This window comes from Martes martes (assembly GCF_963455335.1).
Source record: "Martes martes genome assembly, chromosome: 5".
NCBI lineage: Eukaryota > Metazoa > Chordata > Mammalia > Carnivora > Mustelidae > Martes > Martes martes.
This window is the reverse complement of record NC_137892.1, coordinates 115,566,836-115,589,423: the sequence shown is the minus strand read 5'-3', so window position 1 is coordinate 115,589,423 and position 22,588 is coordinate 115,566,836. Positions and strand designations below refer to the sequence as shown.

Sequence of the window (22,588 nt, the reverse complement as noted above, 5' to 3'; positions counted from 1 at the left end):
CCAGGGATGGAGACACACAGGCAGTTATGAACAAGTGAATAGAGAAGGGAGTAATTCACTAAATACTCTTAAGAAGGAGGTATTTTGACATAGTGGCCAGTTCATTTTCATAGTTAAAGATTAAACAGGTCTGTAATACTATCTGATCCTTGACTGGCTCTGATTCCAACATAAGCAGAGAATTTCAAGCAGGTTGGATTAAGTAGCCTTTGACACAGAAGCAGGATATAAATTTGGCTCAGAGCTTCCTTGCGGCTAAAGTGTAACACACTATCAATCCATGATTCCTACTGTCCATACAGAGAAGCAAAACAAGTTGTTCAGGAGAAACACAACTATTTTTGTTACTGAGACTTCAGAAAAATGTCTCTCATAGGACACCCTTAGTTACAATAGAAATTTCATGATGCTTTTTCATATGGCTACCCCTCAATAAAAGCAGTCAAGAAAGAAGCCACAACAATGGAATGAAAATAAGCAGTATTCCAAAGATTAAATTTGTTTTAATCTGAGGACAGGGATTAGAAGGTAATGGTTCCTAGTTTAGCAAATGGAGGAATCAGTGAAATCTTTTGATAAAATGTAGATTCATGGTCCCCACTCCCAGAGATTCTGATTCCCAGCTCTACAGTAGGGGTGCAGAATCTGTATTCTACATAAACATTTTAGATAATTCTTATGAATGATAACTAGAACAGTAACCTTTAATAAGAGATGCTCATCATAATCACTGGGAACCCCTTTGAAATTATACATCTCCCTTCCTCAGAACTAATAAATCATCTTTTCTAGGAGGAGGACAAAAGACTCTAAATCTTGGGGCAACTGGCTGGCTTAGTTGGTACAGCATGGGACTTGTTTTGGGGTTGTGAGTTTGAGCCCCACATTGGGCAGAAATTACTTAAAAAAAAAAAAAGGCTCTAAATCTTGTCCAGGTGGTTCTAATACATAGCCTAGTGCATAGTCAGATTTAGAGGAATGAAAACATATCCTTCAGGCCAACCCCTAGCTTGCTGATACGCTAGGTTGCTAAGTAAATGCTTTAATGGGCTTTTAAGTTTCTGAGTTGATAACAACCTCCTAAGAAAGTTGAGGGACAGAAAGAAAGCCATGCCTTTTACTTTTCTTCCTCCGTAGCAATGAGCAAAGGTATAACTCACAGGTTGGCTCAAATATATCTTTGAGAACAGTTCTATCTCCCAGTAAACAAGTGATCCCCTGTTTCCAAAGTTCTATACTACAGAATGTGGCAGAAATAATTTAACAGGGACACATTTAAGTCCAAATGCCCACTTTGGCCATAAAAAACCCTCACAATAAGTAAGGCAAGAATATTAACTTAAAACACTAACTTTCTAGTGGCTCTGCCACAATTAATTAGCTATAAAATGAACTTCTATGTAAGTTAGTAAGTTGACATACCATATGGCTGTCTGGTATGAGTCAGTTAAAAACTGGAAGGTATCTGCCCATCAAGAAAGATGATATGAAGTTTACAAGTTGATCTTAAACTTTCTTTTGTCAAGTGATGATGATCGGGCCAACTGTGTTTAGAACCTCTCCTGACTGATAGTATGACACTGTCCTAAAAAATGCTTATCTTTCTATATTCTCTTATGTGTATTTACCATGTATGTTTTGGGGAGCAGAAGTGAATGAAAAAGCTTTGCTTTAGTCTCATTAGAAACTATTATAGGACCAGTTAAGAGTCCATTCCAACTCACCCTGACTATGCTACTCAAGTATGTTTTGATTGAAAATTTACCTGTTTTGAACAAAAGGATTTTTAGAAAAATTCATTTGCAGTAGTCCTCCTCATCCCCCTCAAAAAGGGAGAATAGGTGGCAAGAATTTTCAAGATTCTCAAAGAGGAATTTACTGCCCAAGAGGCTTTCTTGTGTTTTAGAACCTCTCAATTTTCACTTGCTCCTTAGTAATCACAATATCCTAAAATACGTAAACATTAAAAAAGAATCATTGTATTAAAAAATTGTTTGTTAACTGGGGCACCAGGGTGGCTCAGTAGGTTAAGCATCCGACTCTTGATCTCAGCTCAGGTCTTGATCTCAGGGTTGGGAGCTTGAACCCCACTTTGGGCTCCATGCTGGGTGTGGAGCCTGCTTAAAAAATGGGGAGGAAAAAAAGAAAAAAAAATTATTGTTAAACAGATGTGATAATGGTATGTTTGTGTGAAAAAAGTACTCATTTATTAGAGATACAGACTTAGTTGTTTACAAGTGAAATGACATTTGGGATTTCCTTTGAAATACTGTACTTCAGCACACAAACACACAAAGTGGAGTGGAGACAGGAGACAGAGGATAGGCCTTGAGTTGTTAACAAAGCTGAATGATGGTTGTTACATTTCGCCACTCTCACTGTTCCTATGTTATAGGGGGAAATTTTCCATAGTAAACAGTAAAACGAACAAAAAGCATCATCTTATAAAATAGACAAAATTTGTTTGATTGGAGAGTTTGACAGTTAAGATGCGGAGTTAAAGACGTGATATAACTAAGTAAAATGTTTTTGCAAGTTTATGAGGCATAAGGGTAGATATGAAAAAGTATCACAACTGATGAAAAGCCGGTTAAAAGTGAACATTCACATAACTGAAATCTCTGGGAAATGCTAACATATATATTTCGCAGTGACAACACCCAAGTGCAGTTGTAAACCTAAAACTCCAAATCAAACCCAATTCAACTTCTATCTCGCTACTACCTCTTCCAGTCCAAGGGAGGTGCGGGTGTCTGGGGGACGGAATTTCATCAACACACTCTGCAGTTAAAGGCAACAGCCAGGAGAAAACGGAATAGTAGCTGCGCAAACGCTCCAGAGGCAAACGCCTGGGATCCTGGTTTTGTCACCTGGAGGCTGGGTCCCTTCCAAGCCTCGATTTCTCAAGTGGGGAGGACAATAGTACCTACCTTAGAGGGTTGTTGGGAGCTTTAATTATGAAGCATGCATGTAAGGAACATGCAGCTCGTAACTGGTAGGACCTGTTGGTGTATTAAGGACCGCGCATTAGGGAAGCGGCTCGGGCGAGCTATGCGCGCCGACGGCCAGGAAAGAAGACTCCGCTCGGTCTCCACCCGCCCGTCTCCGAGCCTGGGCGCAGGCCCAAAGGATGCTCGGGCTTCTTTCAGGCGCCCGTCTCCAGCTCCAGGTCGCTCTCCGATGGGCTGGGGTCCAGCCACTAGGCGCCGGAACCAGTCAGGGCGGCGGCTCCTCAGGTCCGGTCCCCGAGCAGGAACCCACCGGGCGCAGGGAAACAGAAGAGTCCGCAGCGACCTCCACCCTGGCCGCGCCGGGGTTCCATCCGGGTTCTCCGTGTGGCTTCCCGCCCGCAGACGGGGCGAGGTGTCTCCCCGCACGCAGGCGCATTAGCCACCGGCTGGGGACTCAGCAGGAGTGAGTAAAGAGCATGCGCGTTGTTCCTCACCTCACCCCCATCTTTTTTTTTTTTTTTTGGAATTGTGTACGTAGCAAGGACGTTTTTTCTGTGCCTGCCAGAAAGAATGAATCGTAGAATCGAAGGAATGGAAGGTATGGCAAAGCCTACGTAGTTCTTCAGAGCACTGAAATAAATTTTTAACACTCCAGTAATTAGCATTTTCTATGTGTGATTATGGAGTGAAGAGAAGGAAGCTCATTGAACTCCCAAATTAAACACTAAAGCAAATGCGACAGGCTGTAAACTCCATGAAGATACTCAGAGTGGAGACGAGCATCTAGGGCTTGTGTCTTCTTGTCCATGCAAGTCACCTTTTTCCATAAATTAGAGCGTGAGGATGAATTTCCTGAGAGTCATCATCACTTTAGAGAAAAGAGCTTCAATTTTAAAATTCGTTTTAACATGATCTTAAAATTATAAACCCATATTAGAGAGATTTTATTTTATTTTTAAAAGATTTTATTTATTTATTTGACAGAAATCACAAGTAGGCAGAGGCGCCCAGGGCAGGGGAGAAGCAGGCTCCCTGCTGAGCAGAGAGCCCCGAGCGGGACTTCATCCCTGCTGAGCAGAGAGCCCCGAGCGGGACTTCATCCCAGGACCCTGGGACCATGACTTGAGCCCAAGGCAGCGGCTTTACCCACTGAGCCACCCAGGCACCCTTAGAGAGATGTTAGAGGAAAAATCCCAAAGCAGAAACTAGAAAACGTTGCTGAAAGAAATTCAAGCATAGACCTCCTGCTGGTTTGGGGGGGCGGGTACTTCCTTCCAGAATTGTTACAAACTTAATGAAAGAACAATTTATTCATTTTTGTATAGTCAGTATTGGTAGAAACATCCCACAAGGTTGGGGAAAGGGGCACTATCAAAGAATGTGGGACAGATGCATCATTTTCAGGTGTTGAGGGTGAACCTGGCCAACTGAGGCCTGCAAAAGACCAGTCTTCCTGGTCCAGAAAGCAGGGTCTTAAATACTAGAGACAGGAGTAGGATTTAAGAGTCAGAGATACTTGGCTTTATGTCCTGGCCCTAACATTTTTTAACTGTCAGGACTTGAGCAAGCTACCTGGAATTGTTAAGCCCATGTGCTTTTTGTAAGATAGATAGGGGCATTATCCATTACACCATGAAGTTCTTTTTGCAGAGGTAACATACAAAAAATTACAGTACATAGTTTCAGCACTCAAAAGGCAGCTATTATTAATAAACGCAAAGTTCACATAGTGAATAATGTTCCAGGTGTTATCTTTGTTTTCCAAAATGAAGGATAAATAAGACATGAGTTCAGATATTATAGAAGTCTTCCTAAAATCAGTAGATTTCACTGAAGAGGGAAGAGAGAGCCAGAAAAGTCGATACATTTTTTGAGTTAAAGGATCCTGAAATTTTCTAATTCAAAATCCCTTGCCATAAACTACTTTTCTGCCAAATATTTGAAATAATACTATAAAACACTCAGTTAAGTATTCTCAATTATAGATCTTTATTAACAAAAGATAAATAAAATACAAAATAGACATTGTCAGACTTTATGTTGAACCACTCCATATTATGGTAGGAGTATGAAAACATAAGTCATTGACTTTCTTGAAATAGGTAAGAATGAGCTCTCTGCATTGCTGTTTGAACTTCGTACTAGTACTAGTCTGAATCTAGCTACGGTATCCATAGTACTTGACAATTTGATTGTTACTCTCACCAGCACAATTTCTTAGATGGTAACTTAATGTGGTATCCTAGTGGGTTCTGGTAGCTTAGAAGCCAGTGAGCTGTTAAAAGCCAATTACTTATGTCAGGGTTTGAAACAGGCTGTTTTCATGATCCCACTCTCACTGTATTATCTTCACAGTGTTCTTAGAAGAGGCCTGAGGATCATGGTAGTCTCAGTTATTAATAGCCCTATAAGCTATCCTTGTAATTCTCTGAAGAAACCTTCAATTTCAGGTTTTGCTTTCTGCAATTTTTATAAAATTACAAGCAATTTTTGCTTGCTGTAAAGATTAGGTATAATGGATACTCTACAATCTTCTAAAATTTAATATTCATGATTATTACATAAAGGCAATCACAATTAAAACAACAAATAGTACCACAAACCATACTCTATGATAGAGGAAAGGGTTTCTGTGTCTAAAGGCTCATGTTCAGAATGGTAAAAGACCTAGTACTGATCAGTGACTCGAAGATAACAAAAGAGTTATTTTTCCATTCAAAGACTAATCCATTTAGTTCTGGGTATAAAGTACAAGGAAATATTTTAAAAATCAAAATTTTATAACCAAATAGAAAACAGAATTATTACTATGCAGACTGAAATGGAGGATAAAGTCATACATATATTCTAAAGGTTTCCTTTCAGTAACCCAACTGATTTTTAGCTTTAGACCAGGAAAACCTTAGAAGGCAAAAACAAACAATACTCAAATAACTACAACTATAGTTACTAGTAATGTGAAAAAACAAAACCGTGTTTTTGAGAAAGAGTAACTCATCTGCCTTTAAAATGTGTACTAGCACTAGATAAAGGGCCATAAGAATTGAGGAAATAAAGTTAGAGACTTAATAAATGTTGAGTAGAAGATGTTCTTGCTAGGTAGAGAGCCAAGGCCTCTCTGCACATCACCTAATATAAAATGAAGTAAAATCAAAATATACACTTAATGTACTTCCTCTTTGTTTTTGTTTCTTCAGTGTGTAAAGAAATGAATTTGCTATGAGACTTCTGGAGTCTTTATTAAAGTCAGGCAGCAAGAGTAGTAGTCATGGGTTTTTCCATCTACAATCATCAGCAAGAAGCTGAAAAGAATGTATCAGCTGTGTCTATCTTGGGTGACTGTCTATAACTAGTTACTACTGTCCAAGGAAGGAAGCCATGGGGTCATCTGGCCTCTGACGTTTCATTCTATAGGCCTCCATTTCCTCTTCAGTGGGTTCCCGAGTTTCATATATGCTGTTGTAAGGCCGCTTCCTCTCATCAATTTGCATGATCTCCTTGACATGAAGAAGGCGGGCCTCCTCTGCATTCAGTGCCTATAGTGAGAGGAAAAACATGAGAACCACAGCTCTATATCAGATCTCTTCTGTTCTAAAGTAGCAGAATACCAAAAGACCCCACTGAATATAAATTGTCATATCAAAAACCTAAATCATCCAAAAGAGCTTAAAGTGTCAGCCCTTCTACTGTCAAGCTGTAACTAATCACTACTTGGCTGATACAGTATTTTCATATAGCACAAAACATTCTACCACATTTTCAATGTTAAAAAAAATTTACTTAATAACAAAGATTCAATGAGATTGATTTCACTAACAGAAGTCCACAACTGATGCTTCTGGTGGAAACTACCATTCTGACTTTTCCCAAGGACTTGCTGAAACTTATAAATTATAGAGCAAAAGGCAATTCTTTCTGGGCAGTCAATAACTCTAAAATAACAGCTTTAAAAGCACATTTCTTCAGTATGTTAGTAATTTTTGTCAAACAATCCAAGAAACAGGGAATACTGAGATACACAAAAATCTCCTTTTGTACTCTAGACCTGATACAAGGTAACCTAAACAAATCACCCAGACTTGGGGCTTGTTTCCTCATTTCTTAAGGTTGCTACAAATAAAGAATACTGTCATCACTTTGACTATTTAGAGCTCACAGAGACCTTTTTCAATTTTTCATGTTTCTTTTCTTCATCATCACTATCTGAACTGCTCTTTCGATGCTTCTTTTTCTTCTTCTTTTTCTTCTTTTTATCTTCTTTTAGTTTTTCCTGATGCATCTGGCAGGGAGGGTTGAAATATATAGTGTTATTAATGCAAAAACAAAGCTCCGGCACAAATTTTAAAGTCAGCCGTCCAGGACTTAATTCACGACAAATGATTAGACTTACCTCCATGAGGGTTTGAGGTTTTTTCACAGATTCTTCTCCAGTTATATCATTTATAATACATTCCTCTGAATTCTGTGGGAAAATATATTTGACTTGAGTATCATAGTTACCAATCACTGAAGAAAAAGTTAAAATTTGAAACATGAGAAAACATACTTAATACAGACTTTGACTTAAGAGCTTTGGTTGTGTTACAGTTTAAGAACTAGAGGACAATTACTTACAGCAATCTCCTTGCCAGCTTCTCCAGTGCAATAGGAATACTTGAAAAAAGAGTGACAGCATTTGTATCCCCATCGGCCTTCTTTCCAGTAAGATCCCCAGATATGCTGCAGAGAGAGAGCTGTTACTGAAAGGAACCTGAAACTAGGGATTCTCATATACTGTTGATATGAGTACCAAATAATATAGCCCTTTAAAAGGTAATTTGGGAGGAAAACTATGGGGATTCCACAGCAAGCTAACAGGGAAAGGGTGGACTGACCTCAGGTGTAAGAAGCAGCCATTAAATTATAATAGTCTCGCTTTCCATTCCCAAAACTATAAAAAAAAAATTTAGGATTATCTGACTTCCTTCAAAAATTAAGAACTGGGAAATTCTGGGCCCACATTCCCACTTGGCAAGAACTGGGTGTTGGTGACCAGTGGCTGTCCCTTTTATTTATTTATTTATTAATTATTATTTTTTTTAAAGATTTTTATTTTTTTGAAAAAGAGAGAGACAGCGAGAGGGAACACAAGCAGAGGGAATGGGAGAGGAAGAAGCAGGCCAGCAGGGAGCCTGATGTGGGGACTTGATCCCAGAACCCTGGGATCATGACCTGAGCTGAAGGCAGACGCTTAACGACTGAGCCACCCAAGTGCCCTGAATGCCCCTTTTAGACAGGGTTTGTGTTGTGTGTGTGTGCCTGGCTCACTTCGCTCATATACATTTAGTGGCCTGGCTCATATAGCTAGTTCAGTATTTGACCTGACTTTGACAATTGTAGTTTGAGTACTTCAAGAGTACAGCAAATAACATATGTTTTATGATGTGAGACAGTAGAATTCATCATAAAAAGTATGAACTATGAATTCTACTGCATCACATATGTTCTTGTCATAATTTTGAACTTATAACTAATCAAGCCTTTAGCTCTGAATTCCTGTTTATAGGAAATGCAGAAGAGAGAGGAATAAATCCTATAGTATCACTAGGAATCAGTCAAATACAGAATATGACACAGTTTAAAAAATAACTGGGCTCATCTGTTTAAGAGTTGCTGTCATGAAAAACAGGGAGATATGACAGAGGAAGATAGAGAAAAAGAGATACAACAACCAAAATGAACTCTGATTGGATTCTGACGCAAGACAAAAACAAACCACCTCTTTAAAGACATTTTTGTGTATATTTTAGTAATGTGATTAAGAACTAGAGATTAGATGATATGAAGGAGTTGTGTCAATTTTTAAAGTGTGATAGTTATGGAGGGGAATATCCCTGATTTTAGAAGATGCATGATACAGTTTCTATGGGTAAAATATCATAGTATCTGAAATTTTCAAATGTTTTAGTTAAAAAAATACAAATTTTATATATATATTATATTCACATGTATACACACACACGTGTGTGTGTACACGCCCAAAGCACATATACCAACATGAAAAAATTTCTGAATCTTAGTAGTAGCTATGTGGATGAACATAATAGTATTCTTCCACATTTTTGTATTTTTAGAAAAATTTCATAAAACAAAATTAAAATGTAAAAAAAAAAAGAAAAGCACAACAATGATTCGCTACTGTTGTAGTAAGAAAATATGACCCAGAGCAAAACGCTAACAAGGACACCAAATAGTTCTGGTTTAGCACATACTGTGTGATTGTGGATCTTCACATCCTCCTCATACTTAGAGCAGGCGACAGCCCGCTCCTGTCCTTTGATGACTGTCCCATGTCTTGAATACTCCACATAGTCTTCAGTCTGAGCTAAAAGCAATTCAGCTGGAGGGGCATCCAAGTGTTCCTGGCCACCATACTAAAAGAACAGCAAACATTATTAAATACATTTTACAGCAACGATTCACATTCAAATCTCTATTGATGGGTTTATTTCCCATCAGAAACATTAAAGGAATAATCATTATGGCCTTTGTTATACAAAATACAGTAAAAAAAAGCCACAAAAATCTTAGAGGGAAATAAAAGATGTCTCCAGCTGCTATTCATCTTTTGAGTGTGTAGATTACAAAATGGCAATTAATTCCTTTTATTCTCATATGCATGCCCATTTGCCACATGACTTTGCTACTCTTCCCCTCAAGAGAGTTTCTCCAACCTCTGAATCTGGGCCTGGCTATGTTACTTGTTCAGGCCTGTGGGAAACTGGCAAATGCGATGCAAGCAAAGCCGTGAAGAGCACTCGTGCACTGGGGCATGCTTTTTGTTACTAGTCTCTGGTACCAAGAACGCCTGCTGAAGCTGGACTAGCCTACTACAGGGTAAGAGCCCACATGGGGCAGAGATGAGCTGTTCCAGAGGTGGGCTCCTAGGATAATTAGCCTGCTAACTGCTAGAGACCAGAATGAGACCATTCTAGATCATCCAGCTTCAGATGAGCAGGCCCAGACCAGGAGACCCAGCTGACACACAAAATTCTGAGAAATAACAAATGTTTATTTTAAACTACTAAGTTTTTCCATGGTTTGTTCTGCTGCAAAAGCTTCCTGATATGGATATACTGATAATGTATACAATTGATCAAGTTAATAGGAGGGTAGAACTAGTCCTAACGAACTAAAAGAGCCTCTCTGTGTGTTGTAGTCCACATGTAAATCAAATGATGAACTGGTCATTTCTCGTTAATGAACATTCTTTTCTTTGCATTCTGATCAAAATTACCTTTTCCAAGATGCTTTCTTTCTGCTGTTCTTTGAAGTCTTCTTTTTTGACTTTGAAGGACTTGTACAGCAGCTCTAGTTTTGTAGGATCAGCCTGCAGATGCACTTCAGATCCCTTGTCATAGGCTTCCCAAGCAAACACTACAATAATCAAAAGCATCTTAATGAGTTCTCAGCTACATTTATTGCATACTTCTTGAAAACAAGCTTCTAAAAATGCCTCCAAATTTCTTTAGAGCGGATATAAAATACCTTGACATAGAGTAAACACTTACACTGTGTCTGAGCCATTGAAATGGTGTCTCCTGTGTATCTTACAAAGTTATCCCCTGCATAGCTCACTCTGTAAACACAAGTTAAAGAACAAATTGCTTCAGAAATTGCTTTCTTTAAGGAAAGTTCATTCTCTTCTGACCCAGCCATAGATGTTGTTCATTTTAACTCAGATTCAGTTTTACAATTAAAAACGCTCCTCCCCCACCGTGAAATCTATACATTTAACCTGATACTTACTCATCTGGATTCTTCCCTGCGTTGGCATAGGGATTCTCTCTCATCGCTCTAGTTTTGGGATCATAGTAAGCAGAATTTGGATCTAAATTCCGCAAATACTAGAAGGGAAAATGTTTTAAGACTGCATTAATGTTTACGTCTGTCAAAAAAAGATTTCAGCAGACTAGGTGGAGGAATTAATCATGATCAATTACATGTGTGTATGCATTGGTGGGGTACAGATGAAGAGAAAAAAACAGAATGATACTTAATCTTGGAATGACCGACTATATCAACCCATATAGTGCTCAGATACCAGATGAGTAGACAAAATTTGGGGTGGGAAGACAAACATTTTTTTGGATGTGTATGTTGAGTTGGCAAGGCTTACTTTTGCAATATCTTCTCGAATCCTGAGATTCCGGACAGTAATTCGTCTCTTAGAGTCAAAGTTCTGTCCAGGCATGTCAATATCATCTGCATATTTATCTTCATCCTCATCTTCACTATTATGATCTTTTTCCTGAAGGAAGGGGAAAGAAGGAAAAACAAATTATAAGAAAAAAAGAGCAACATCTAGTTCCTGTTTTCCCTCTAACCAAACTCTTATTCACTTATATTTCTTAAAGCTATTATTATTATTATTATTGTTATTGTTATTGTTATTAGCCATCAGAAACTGAAAAATTTAATGTATACCCAGACAGGGCACATATTTATTACCGTCTGAGAATTTGGTTCCTCTTCTCCCCACTGGTGTTTTGGAGAATTCTGCATCATTCAAGAAGAAGAAAAATTTGTAATTTTATTCCATTGAATCTACTGATTATTTAACACTGTAAATATATAGGTAAAATAACATAAATTAAATCTAGCTGAACAAATCCTATTTCTCATTGTAATCAGCATGTAAATTCTGAATACCAGTATGTCACTGTGCATAATTTTATCAGGCTGTCTACAAAGCCAGAAAATTTCTAGAGAATTTTCAGTGATAGAGGATTATTATTGCACAAAGGTAGGAAGAACATTAAAATGACCAATGTATCCAATATATATTCATTTCTTATATGTTAACCTTCAGGCATATACCATTTTTGCCAAGCCTCACTAGAGTTTTTCTATCAAGTCTAAAAAGAAAATGTTACTAGAATCATGTAATAAGTATCTTTAGAGCCAAAACAACTTTTGTAAAATCAGACAATGAGGAATCTACTCAAATGATACCATACTGTCATTTTTTTTTTAAAGATTTTATTTATTTATTTGACAGAGAGAGAGAGATATCACAAGTAGTCAGAGAGGCAGGCAGAGAGAGGGGGAAGCAGGCTCCCCGCCGAGCAGAGAGCCGGATGCAGGACTGGATCCCAGGACCCTCAGATCATGACCTGAGCCGAAGGCAGAGGCTTAACCCAATGAGCCACCCAGGCACCCCACCGTACTGTAATTTAAGGAGAGTCTGAGATCCTAGTCACAAAGACATCCTTCCTTCATTAGCATTGGTCAGGATTTTCTCTAACTCCACAAAAGGCCTATAGCAAAGTAGTCAGCATCTTATCATGTCCCTTTAAAAGTCTTCAAAGGTTATAAAGACTACCTTAGAGCATTAGTGGGGGGGGGGGGGTGGAAATATGAGTGTGTATGAATATATCTATCCTCTCTATATAAACACAATGATTATATATATGTGGACATTTTATATATATATCTCTATCTATATATAGATATAGATAGAGATATATATATGTGTGCACATAAATTTGTATAGCTTTCCTGAATGGTACTTAAGTGATATGACATTAAAATTTTAAATAAAAATACTCACTGCATCAATTACACATTAAGGAATTTATCCTAAGGGAATATGTCAAATATATAAATCAATTATATAAAGAGGTATGTAAAACAATGTTATTTACAGTGTTGTATATAGTATCAAAAATCTGGGAAAAGTCAAATTAATAATAGACAATTGTTATATAAATTACTGCACTCAGTGAATACTGAACATCCATTAGAAGTGATTTTATCCAATTTGCAGGAAAAAAACAGAATTTGCTACTCTTTTTTTGCAGTTATTGTTTAAAAAACGGGAGAGAAAGGTGGGAATAATATTATTTGTTTTTGTTTGTGAAACTCTGAAAGGATCCACAAGAAAAATAAAACAGATTATGGCGGGGTGAGGTTTAGAGATAGGGTAGATGGAGGCAAGGATGGGAGACTTTTTACTGCATATCTTCTTAAATTGCTTTGAGTTTTAAACCATGTGAATTAATATAAAAATAGGTCTATAATGACAGAGAAAATATGAATTCACTGCACTATATATTAATTGAAAGAGTAGGTGATAAATAAGTATGTAAAGATGAAATCCATGTTAAAAACATGTGTTATAATTACACACATATAGATACATGTGGGGAGGTGGAGTGGGCCCTGGAAAGGCCTACTTCAAAAGGTTAATAATTAACATAAAAGATACTTATTTTCTTCTTTATAATTTTCTATTTTTTCACTGAGTATGTATTACTTTCAGCATCAGAAATATATATATATTTCTATTAACATAATATATATATATTTTTTTGTATTTTATTTTTTATGTATGGTCCAATGTAGGGCTTGAACTCACAACCCCGAGATCAAAAGTTGCACATTATATTGACTAAGCCAGCCAGGCACCCCAGAAATGTTTTTTGTTCCCACAAGTTGCTAGTTCAACAAAACACATTTATACTGCCATACAAAAAGTTCAATCTCTATAGTAGACTATTCTACTGCACGTAATTAATATTACTATCCAAGTACTGAAGTGGGCACAAATCATCAGTCTCCTATACACACTTAAGTATGCTTACCGGCGAAATAAATTAGACCAGGTTTACAACAAACAACAGAGAATATACTAGAACAAGAGAAACAGCATGTTTTCTTTTCCAGAGCTGGTAATAGTAACAGCTTCCAATTACCAAGTGTTTACTTACATTGTGATATGATGCTAGGCCTCCTGGGCTACCGGTAGGTGGTGGTGTCTCTACTTGAGATGATAAACTGAGGCTCAGAGAAATAAATTACTTTTTCTGTGACCACCTAACTGGCCAGGGGCAGAGCTGTATTTTGGTATCTCTCTGTTAACCTGTGCTGTGAACTTTCCTGCCAGGTGGCCTCAGTGACTGCTCAGTTGGTGATTACTTACTTAGGTCTGTTTGTAACTCATATTTGCTGAGCCCCTTTTAGGAATTTAAACTCCAAATGTTTTACTTATTATTTATGTGTGCCATCAATTTGTTAAAAAGAAAACTTTTACTAAGCTCAGTATACATTAACTATTAGGCTGTCATGAATAAAAAATTTGCAATACAGCTCTACTATAGATTTTTTTACTCAGCTATAAAATTATTACAGTCATTATGGAAAATGTAGAAAATACTAGTAAAAATACCAAGAAAAATTTACTAATTCTACAGTGAATGAGAATCAGTACTCTGGTTTTTTTTCCTATGTGATATTACAATATTTTTTTCATATGTTATTTAAATATAAGTGTTATCCATTGTTGTTACAAGTGTTGATAAAAGTCATTTAAGAACTATGCAACATTCTATTATACATAGGCAGGACAGTTTACTTCACCAACTCCTTACTCCTGTTTAGGCTATTTCAATTTCTTGCCATTTTAAAAAGTGCTACAATGAATATCTTTGCATATGTGATCTTTTTTTCTGATTACTAGGAAATTCTTTAGGATAGAAGGACCTACTGACTTAATTCCAGAAAATGTATATAAATATCTTATGGCAATATTGTTTCCAAAATGACTGCATCAAGGTATGTTCCCATGAATGTTATAGAAGTGCCAGTTTTAGTCTTTCCCCTCAATAGCACTTCTCTCTTCCTAAGTCTTTCCTAACTAGACAGATATAAAATGAATTCTTGTTTTGATTTTCATTTTTTGTTTACTAAGAGTTTAATGTTTTTATGGATCATTTTTATTACTTACAGCCTGTTCCACTAATTTTCCTGAGGCTAATTCCTCTTGGAGTTTCTGGGCTTTCAGGGTTCGTTTTGCCTAACAAAAAAGGAAACATTTGAAATTTACTTTACAACATTCAAATGAACATTTAATTTTTATATACTTAAAATGTCAATAAATAAGGTCATCTCTTTGAGATTTCTTGTAACTCTAGATGTATGATTTCTTAATAACAGGATTTACAAACTCCTGTTCGAGTCAGGCATTAATGTAAACTGAGCCAAACAGCACCAGTGATTAAACTGCAAAGAACAAGCCTTATCCAAAAGGGGCAGCTGTCACCTGACCCCAGATGACTGATGCTTGCCTGGCAGGCCCAGGATTACCACATATTCCACTGTTCAAGAATAGATGAAATTTACATTATATAAAACCCGTGATTTTTAAATGTAAACTCTACTTAAGAAAAAAAAGAAAGCAGCATTACTGTGGATTTGAAGGAATGAGGGAAAGTTGATAAAATCATAACAAAAAAACCTGAAGTTGAATTAAAATAAAATTCAATTTTCTGATATGTGTTATCCTATTCTCCTTTCACTTCTCTCAAACGCTATGTGAGACATCTGTAAAACAGGCCCAGACAAGATGCAGTGTGTGGGGCCGGGAAAGAGTTTATAACCTTAAAAATCTAAAAGCCCTAGATACTAATCCGTTCTCATGCTTCCAATATCTTCTGCAGCCTCAGTTAGGGAGTTAAATAAAAAATATGAGAATCAAATAAGAAGAAACTGCTGCCAATAGGTTAGCACACTTTATTTTCACTATTCTATCAGACCTACTACTACTATAATAAAAACACCACCATTTTTATATTGCTCAAAGACTCAAAAACAGAGTTGCTTAATCAAGGATACAGCAAAATGTACATTCTTTAAGGAGTGTGGGAAAGCAGGGAACTTTGCTCACCAGATCAACTTTGGCATATTCTTCCACAATTTTCATGTGTTCCTCTGGATTGTAGCCATTCCACCGGTCCCTCTTCCCATCATAGTCAAACATCAGCTGAGGCTGGACATGTTCATCTGGAGCTATATTAGTACCTGTAAATTTTGCTCCAACTCGCCTAGGTCTCTGGGAAATAGAATAAAATCAAACCTTTCCCCAAGTTCCTGTAGCCTAGAGGAAAATTTCAGATAACCTTTACAAAGCAAGCATAAACATACCATGGGAGTTTATGGTCTGTTAAATTATCAGTTACTCTCCCAGCAGAAAATTATGATGTGCTAAACTAATCTCACTCAAATAAATTTTTATTTAACTTGTACCAAAATTTAGGTAACTTTAGAAAAATAGAATTAAGCTCTTTGATAGGAAAAAAGAGACTCTCTGACAAGTCTCTAGAATTCTCAGATGAACTTACCTCAAAGCAGTCTTTCTTTTTGTGTGTCATGGCCCCGCAATTTTCACATGCCCCCTTGCGGTACTTAGTAGTTATGGAATTCTGTAAATGGATATAAAGAAAAACAAAATGTTTTATTTCTGAATAAGTTAGAAATAATTTTGGTTCTCATTACTATATTGTCTAGTGAAGTGACTTACTCATTAAGAGTAAAACTACTTAAAGTCTCCATACTTTTATAAATGAGAAAGTTTAAGTACTTTAGCAACATAAAACGTAGAAAAGAAAACACAGAAACAAAAGTAGTATGTATTGTAAATTTTAATCCCAGGTGAAAGGTTCTATATTCTGATATAACTTGACTAAAGGTTCTTAAATTAAGTTCTTAAAATAAAATCTCCATTTTCATAAGGATATATATAAAAGTTGCTCACATACCTCTTTTACACCTCTCTTGTACCATTCTCCAGATGAGCTGTATTGCTTCTGTTTTTCTGGTTGTGGTCTCTGGTGCTTTAAAGTAGGTCTTTTTGACGGATCGATATACCACGGCACTGAAGAAATATACTGAGGTATATGAGGGTTGATATCTCTGTAATTAAAAAAAATATATTTTTTAAGAATAAAGTTTGAGGGGGTGCCTAGGTGGCTCAGTGGGTTAAGCCTCTGCCACCGGCTCAGGTCATGATCTCAGGGTCCTGGGATCAAGCCCTGCATCGGGCTCTCTGCTCAGCAGGGAGCCTGCTTCCCCCTCTCTCTCTGCCTGCCCCTCTGCCTACTTGTGATCTCTCTCTCTGTCAAATAAATTAAAAAAAAAAGGAAAAAAGGAATAAAGTTAAAAAAAAAAAAAGAATAAAGTTTGAGGGGTGCCTGGGTGGCTCAGTCGTTAAACAACTGCCTTCGGCTCAGGTCATGATCCCAGGGTCTGGGATCAAGGCCCGTATTGGGCTCCCTGCTGGGTGGGAAGCCTACTTCTCCCTCTCCCACTCCCCCTCCTTGTGTTCCCTCTCTCGCTGTGTCTCTCTCCCCATCAATTAAATAAAAATCTTTAAAGGAAAAAAAAAGTTTAAAAATAATTGGTATTACAATTACAAAGGTAACCTATACAGATTGTAAAAACAGAGATAATGTAGCAGGGGTGGGGGGAGAGAATATGCTTCATATCTCTATAATATAGTAGAAAACAAAACAAAACAAAAAAACCTGAAGATAAGGAATGTAATTTATTTTAAAGATTTTATTTATTTATTTGACAGAGAGAGAAGTCACAAGTAGGCAGAGCAGTAGGCAGAGAGAGAGGGGAAAGCAGGCTCTCCGCTGAGCAGAGAGCCCAATGCAGGGCTCGATCCCAGGACCCTGAGATCATGACCTGAGCCGAAGGCGAGGCCTAACCCACTGAGCCACCCAGGCGCCCCAAGGAATGTAATTTATTTTAGAGTGAAAACATTTCCAATATAGCAACTAAGAGTAGTGACAGAACCGAAGTCAGGAAAGAGATAAGGAAAATAGGGATGTATGTTAGTAGATAAACCTTATACAAGAGCAAGAAGCTAGTTAATAATGCCTAGAGTTGATTAAAATAATCATGTAGATACATTATTTAGAGATGTGGAGTTATCAACCAGAAAAACTCAAAACAGAAAGATTTGAAAGTAGTCACTTTTGCAGAGTGGGACAGGGAGTGGGAAGACTTGAAAGGGATGACTGCTGTTCATTAGAAGTCCTTTAATACTTTTCTATTATTAAATCTTACATATACAAATTTGATAAAATAATAAAAACTGTCAAAGCAGAACATGAGAAATTACTAAGTAAACATAAATTTGAATTTTTAATGGACAGATCATGCAAACAATGCACTTACTTTCCTTCTTCATCAACTTCTGCTGGAGCATTACCCAGTTTTCGCTGTTCTTCTAGCTCCTTCTTCTTTCTCCAGTCCTCTCTGGTCATCTTCTTTGGTTCCTCTAGACTCATTTCTTTGGACCCCGACAGGGGGGCTGCATTAACTGCATCTACAGCTGCAGCTGACATGGTTATCTGGATCCCTCTACGAAAAGAAATATATATATTAGTATAAACTAGGCCCTCATGAGTTCATCAGTGAAATTATCAAAAGTACACCCTAATAACACATACTGCAGTCTCATTTATTTATTTTTTTAAAAAGATTTTATTTATTTGACAGATCACAAGTAGGCAGAGAGGCAGGCAGAGAGAGAGAAGGGAGGAAGCAGGCTCCCTGCTGAGCAGAGAGCCCGATGCGGAGCTCGATCCCAGGACCCTGGGATCATGACCCGAGCCGTAGGCAGAGGCTTTAACCCACTGAGCCACCCAGGCGCCCCTGCAGTCTTATTTATAAATACTATTTCATATGTTCTTATAGTATCTGTGAGGGAAGGGTCTCTTTCCTTTCTACAAAGTCTCTATGTACTGTCTGCAGTTCCTTCCTCAACTCTAATTTACAAATGGAGAGAAGCATACACATGTACTTTTTTTTTTTTTAATTTATTTGGCAGAGAGAGAGAGATCACAAGTAGGCAGAGAGGCAGGCAGAGAGAGAGGGGGGAAGCAGACTCCCTGCTGAGCAGAGTGCCTGATGCAGGGCTCGATCCCAGGATCCTGAGATCATGACCTGAGCCAAAGGCAGAGGCTTTAACCCACTGAGCCACCCAGGCATCCTGCATACACGTGTACTTAAAATTTCATAAGACTCTCTCATTAACACTCCTGAATCTCTCTATGTATGTCTCAGGCTTTTCTAGCATGTTAACCGTACATGAGTAAACAATGTCCTATTTTCCTTAAAGACGAAATGCCTTAAGAGTTATCTATACCCATTGACTTTATTTTCCCATCTTCTACTTTCTCCCATAGTCACTCTAATTTAGCTTCCACCCCGTCTCTCTGAAGAGTTGCCACTAAGTCATCAATGATCAATGTGCTAAATCCACTAGATTTTTCATTTCTCTTCCTTCCCCTTTTTAAAATATTTTATTTTAAAGATTTTATTTATTTATTTTGGAGGGAGAGCATGAGCAGGGGGAAGGGCAGAGGGAGAAGCAGACTCTAGGGAGCCTGACATGGGGCTTTATCCCAGGACCCAGGGATCATGACCTGAGCCAAAAGCAGACACTTAACCGACTAAGCCACGCAGGTGACCCAAGATTTACTTATTTTAGAGGGAAAGAGAGCACACATTTGGGTATGGGGTTGGGCAGAGGGAGAGGTAGAGAAGCAGACCTCCTGCTGAGTGGGAAGCTGGACAGACTGTAGCTCAATCCCACCACCCTAAGATGATGACATCAGCTGAAATCAAGAGTTGGGTGCTCAACCAATGGAGCCACCCAGGTGCCCCTGTTCCTTCCCTTCTTGAAACATTCGTATCTCTTGGCTTAAGTGACACTATTATCTCTTGGTTTTTCTTGAATCTCTCCTGCTGCTCCTGTCTTCTTGACGAGTTCCTCTATTTCTGCCTAGTTATTTAATTTTAGATTCCACAAGGCTAGTCTCTTTCATCACTCTGGAATCCATCAGTAGAAAGCTCATCTATTTCTCAGGCTTCAATAGCCACAATATACCACTGTTGGCTCTCCAACCTATTTCTCCTCTCTAGATCTTTTATCTGAGCTTCAGATACATATATTCCAACTGCTTACTTCACAGCATCTCCATTTAGAGCGTCTTAGAGACACCTGAACTCAACAAATCTTAATTCAATCTCATGAGCGTCTCCATGTTATGGCATCTCCATTCACTGTTTCCTCTCTTAATGAAAAATACCACTCATACCTTTACATATATGTTCCAGCTAATCTCCATAAATATTTCATCACTATTGGTTTTTTTTTGCCTTCTGAATAGCATTCAGATTTATTTACTTCTCTCTATTCTCAATGGTAACATTTTAATATAAATTATTACTTTTCTTTCCTTATTGGTCTCCTGTCCTTCTTTCCAATCAGTTCTCCACACTGCAGTGTTATTTTTTCAGAACATAAATTTGGTTATGTCATATCCCACTACACAAGCCTAAAATCTCAATACGGGCAAAGATAAATACAATGCCAGCCTCATAACATCACTTTAAGCGTTCCAGTTGTCATATTAAGATAGTAAAAAGCAGGTAAAATTACTTTACAATATTTTAACTTAATCCAATGTAGCCAACATATTATTTTAACATGCAATGAACATAAGAAAAAATAAAGTAAATCTTTAAAATCTGATACAAATTTTACATGTATTCAGACTAGCCATATATCAAGTGCTCAGGAGCCCCAAGTAGCTAATAGCTGGGAAGTGAAACACTCCAATAACATCTGATAGTTGTTACTCTAAAAACCATTAAAAAGACACACTCCTGGTTTGGCTTGGCACCAGTATAGTGTCTGAGGCCTAGGACGGTGGCTTTCTTCTCGGTTCCCAATCCCCGTTCCCTCCTCGACCTGGAATTCATCACTTCTGTAAGGACGTGTCTAAGAAATAGGAGCCTTCGTCCTATTTCCCAGAGTTTTCCATCTTTTTCTCCTCCCGATCCCCAAATTCCCACATTTTCTTACCCAGTCGGGCCACAGGCCACCCCAAAATCTCCCGACAAAAATGAAGTCAATCCGTCAATGTTTACTTCCTGGCTTTCAGTTCTCTCCCCGCAGCCACTGCGGTAGTTTCCGCCGAGCGACACATGCGCACTAACATGGAGGCGGGGCGGGGGGCGTTCCTAGGGTTCCCACGCGATGTCGTTATCGCGAGATCTCGAGTGCTTCTTTATTTACCTCGGGAAAGAGGAGGAGGTTAGTTTGAGTAGATGCTTTTCTGCTCCCAGGGTTCGTACTGTTGTTTCTTTTAGACTCGGAAAGACTTAGGACGTGTTTTTGTTTGTTTGTTTGTTTGTTTTGTTGTTGTTTGTTTGTTTGTTTGTTTGAAGTACCGAGAACGGACAACAGTTTAAGACTCTCCACGGAACTATGAAATGAATGGGGAACCTCGTGACATATTAATTAAAAAAAAACAACGGTTAAAACTGCGTTAATTAGGCAGATACTGTGTAACACTTTGGAGACGTGGTGAGCAAAAAGAGTATTTCTTCGAAATTACATCATACAGAGTGAAACACTAAAATGATTATTTAAGTAATTTAGTTGTAAAAAGTCTCTGTGAAAGGAATACCAGATGTTATGAGAACGTAAGGCACTATTTGGTAATTGTGACATTCTGCACCGAACTGATCTCGCGTTTTATCATTGGAAAAGAAATACTACAAAACAATTTCTATTTTGGGAAAACAATAGTATCTATGACATCCCAAGCCTCCTTTGAAAGTACATGTATGGGGACACTTGGGTGGTCAGTTGGTTAAGCTCTGCTTTCAGGTCCGTCATCATCCCACTTCCTGGGATAGAGTCCCCCACTGGGCTCCTTGCTCAGTGTGGAGCCTGCTTCTCCCTCTGCCTGCCACTCCTCTTGCTTGTGCGTGTGCCCGTTGTCTCTCTCTCTCTCCCTCTCTGACAAATAAATAAAAATAAAGCACAGGTATGGGGGCGCCTGGGTGGTTCATTCAGTTAGGTGTCTGCCTTCTGCTCAGATCATGATCCCAGAGTCCTGGGATCAAGCCCAGCCTGGTGTGGGGCTCTCTGCTTAGCAAGAAATCTGCTTCTCCCTCTCCCTCTGCCCCCCCCCCCCGCCCGCATGCTCATTCTTTCTGTCTCTCAATAATAAACAAAATATTTTTTAAAAGTTCATGTATTAAGTAAGATAAAATACTGGAAAATAAGCAGTAATTTTCGTAGAGTATCTTGTGTTTTTCTTCTTTGTGCTGTTGTCATTTTTAAAAATTTTCAAGATATCAGGTATCTTATTTATTTGTTGAGAAAGAGACAGAGAGAGAGAGGGTGAGCAGGGGGAGGGCAGAGGGACTGGGAGAGAATCCTCAAGCAGACTTCCCACTTGATTGCAGAGCTTGATCCTTGCATCTGGAAATCATGACCTGAGTTGAAATCAAGACTGTGTCGCTTAGCCGACCGAGCCACCCAGGCACCCCAACATGTATTGCTTTTAAAAGTGAAAGCGAGGGTCCCCTGGGTCAATTAAGTGTCTGCCTTCCCCTTCTGGAGTCCTGGAATAGAGCCCCATATCAGGTTCCCTGCTCAGTGGGGAGTCAGATTCTCCCCATTCCTCTGCTCCTCCTCTCTCCCCCATCATGCTCTCTCTCTCACTCTCTCAAGTAAATATATAAAATCTAAAAAAAAAAATAAAAAAAGGTGAAAATAGCTCACATCCTTGCCTCAATAAAAGCCTCTCATAATACAATATATGTTTTTTCTTATTAAAAATTTGCAGTGCCTAGAGCTCAGGAATGTAAATAACTAATTTGGTATTTACAGGGCAATAGGTGAAGGAACAGAAAGAGTCAGAGAATACTTCGAAAGTGAGTAGTCTCTGAATCACCCACACTTTGTTTTCATCTTTTTAAACAATTTCTGAAATATGCTTGGAATC

At 38.2% G+C, this 22,588-nt stretch overlaps 1 protein-coding gene across 1 annotated transcript; it reads right to left on the bottom strand.

Moving 5' to 3' along the window:
• Nucleotides 1-4,918: 4,918 nt before the first annotated feature.
• SLU7 (SLU7 homolog, splicing factor) lies at nucleotides 4,919-20,761 on the bottom strand. Its single transcript, XM_080804768.1, has 16 exons — nucleotides 20,653-20,761; nucleotides 17,955-18,140; nucleotides 16,529-16,682; nucleotides 16,112-16,192; nucleotides 15,658-15,822; nucleotides 14,719-14,787; nucleotides 11,442-11,489; nucleotides 11,110-11,241; nucleotides 10,740-10,837; nucleotides 10,502-10,569; nucleotides 10,228-10,367; nucleotides 9,203-9,364; nucleotides 7,566-7,670; nucleotides 7,342-7,413; nucleotides 7,114-7,230; nucleotides 4,919-6,487 (listed from the first exon to the last, which is right to left on the bottom strand). The coding sequence occupies exons 2-16, from the start codon at nucleotides 18,122-18,124 to the stop codon at nucleotides 6,308-6,310; spliced, it is 1,761 nt and encodes a 586-aa protein (XP_080660894.1). The 5' UTR covers nucleotides 18,125-18,140; nucleotides 20,653-20,761; the 3' UTR covers nucleotides 4,919-6,307.
• Nucleotides 20,762-22,588: the final 1,827 nt, after the last annotated feature.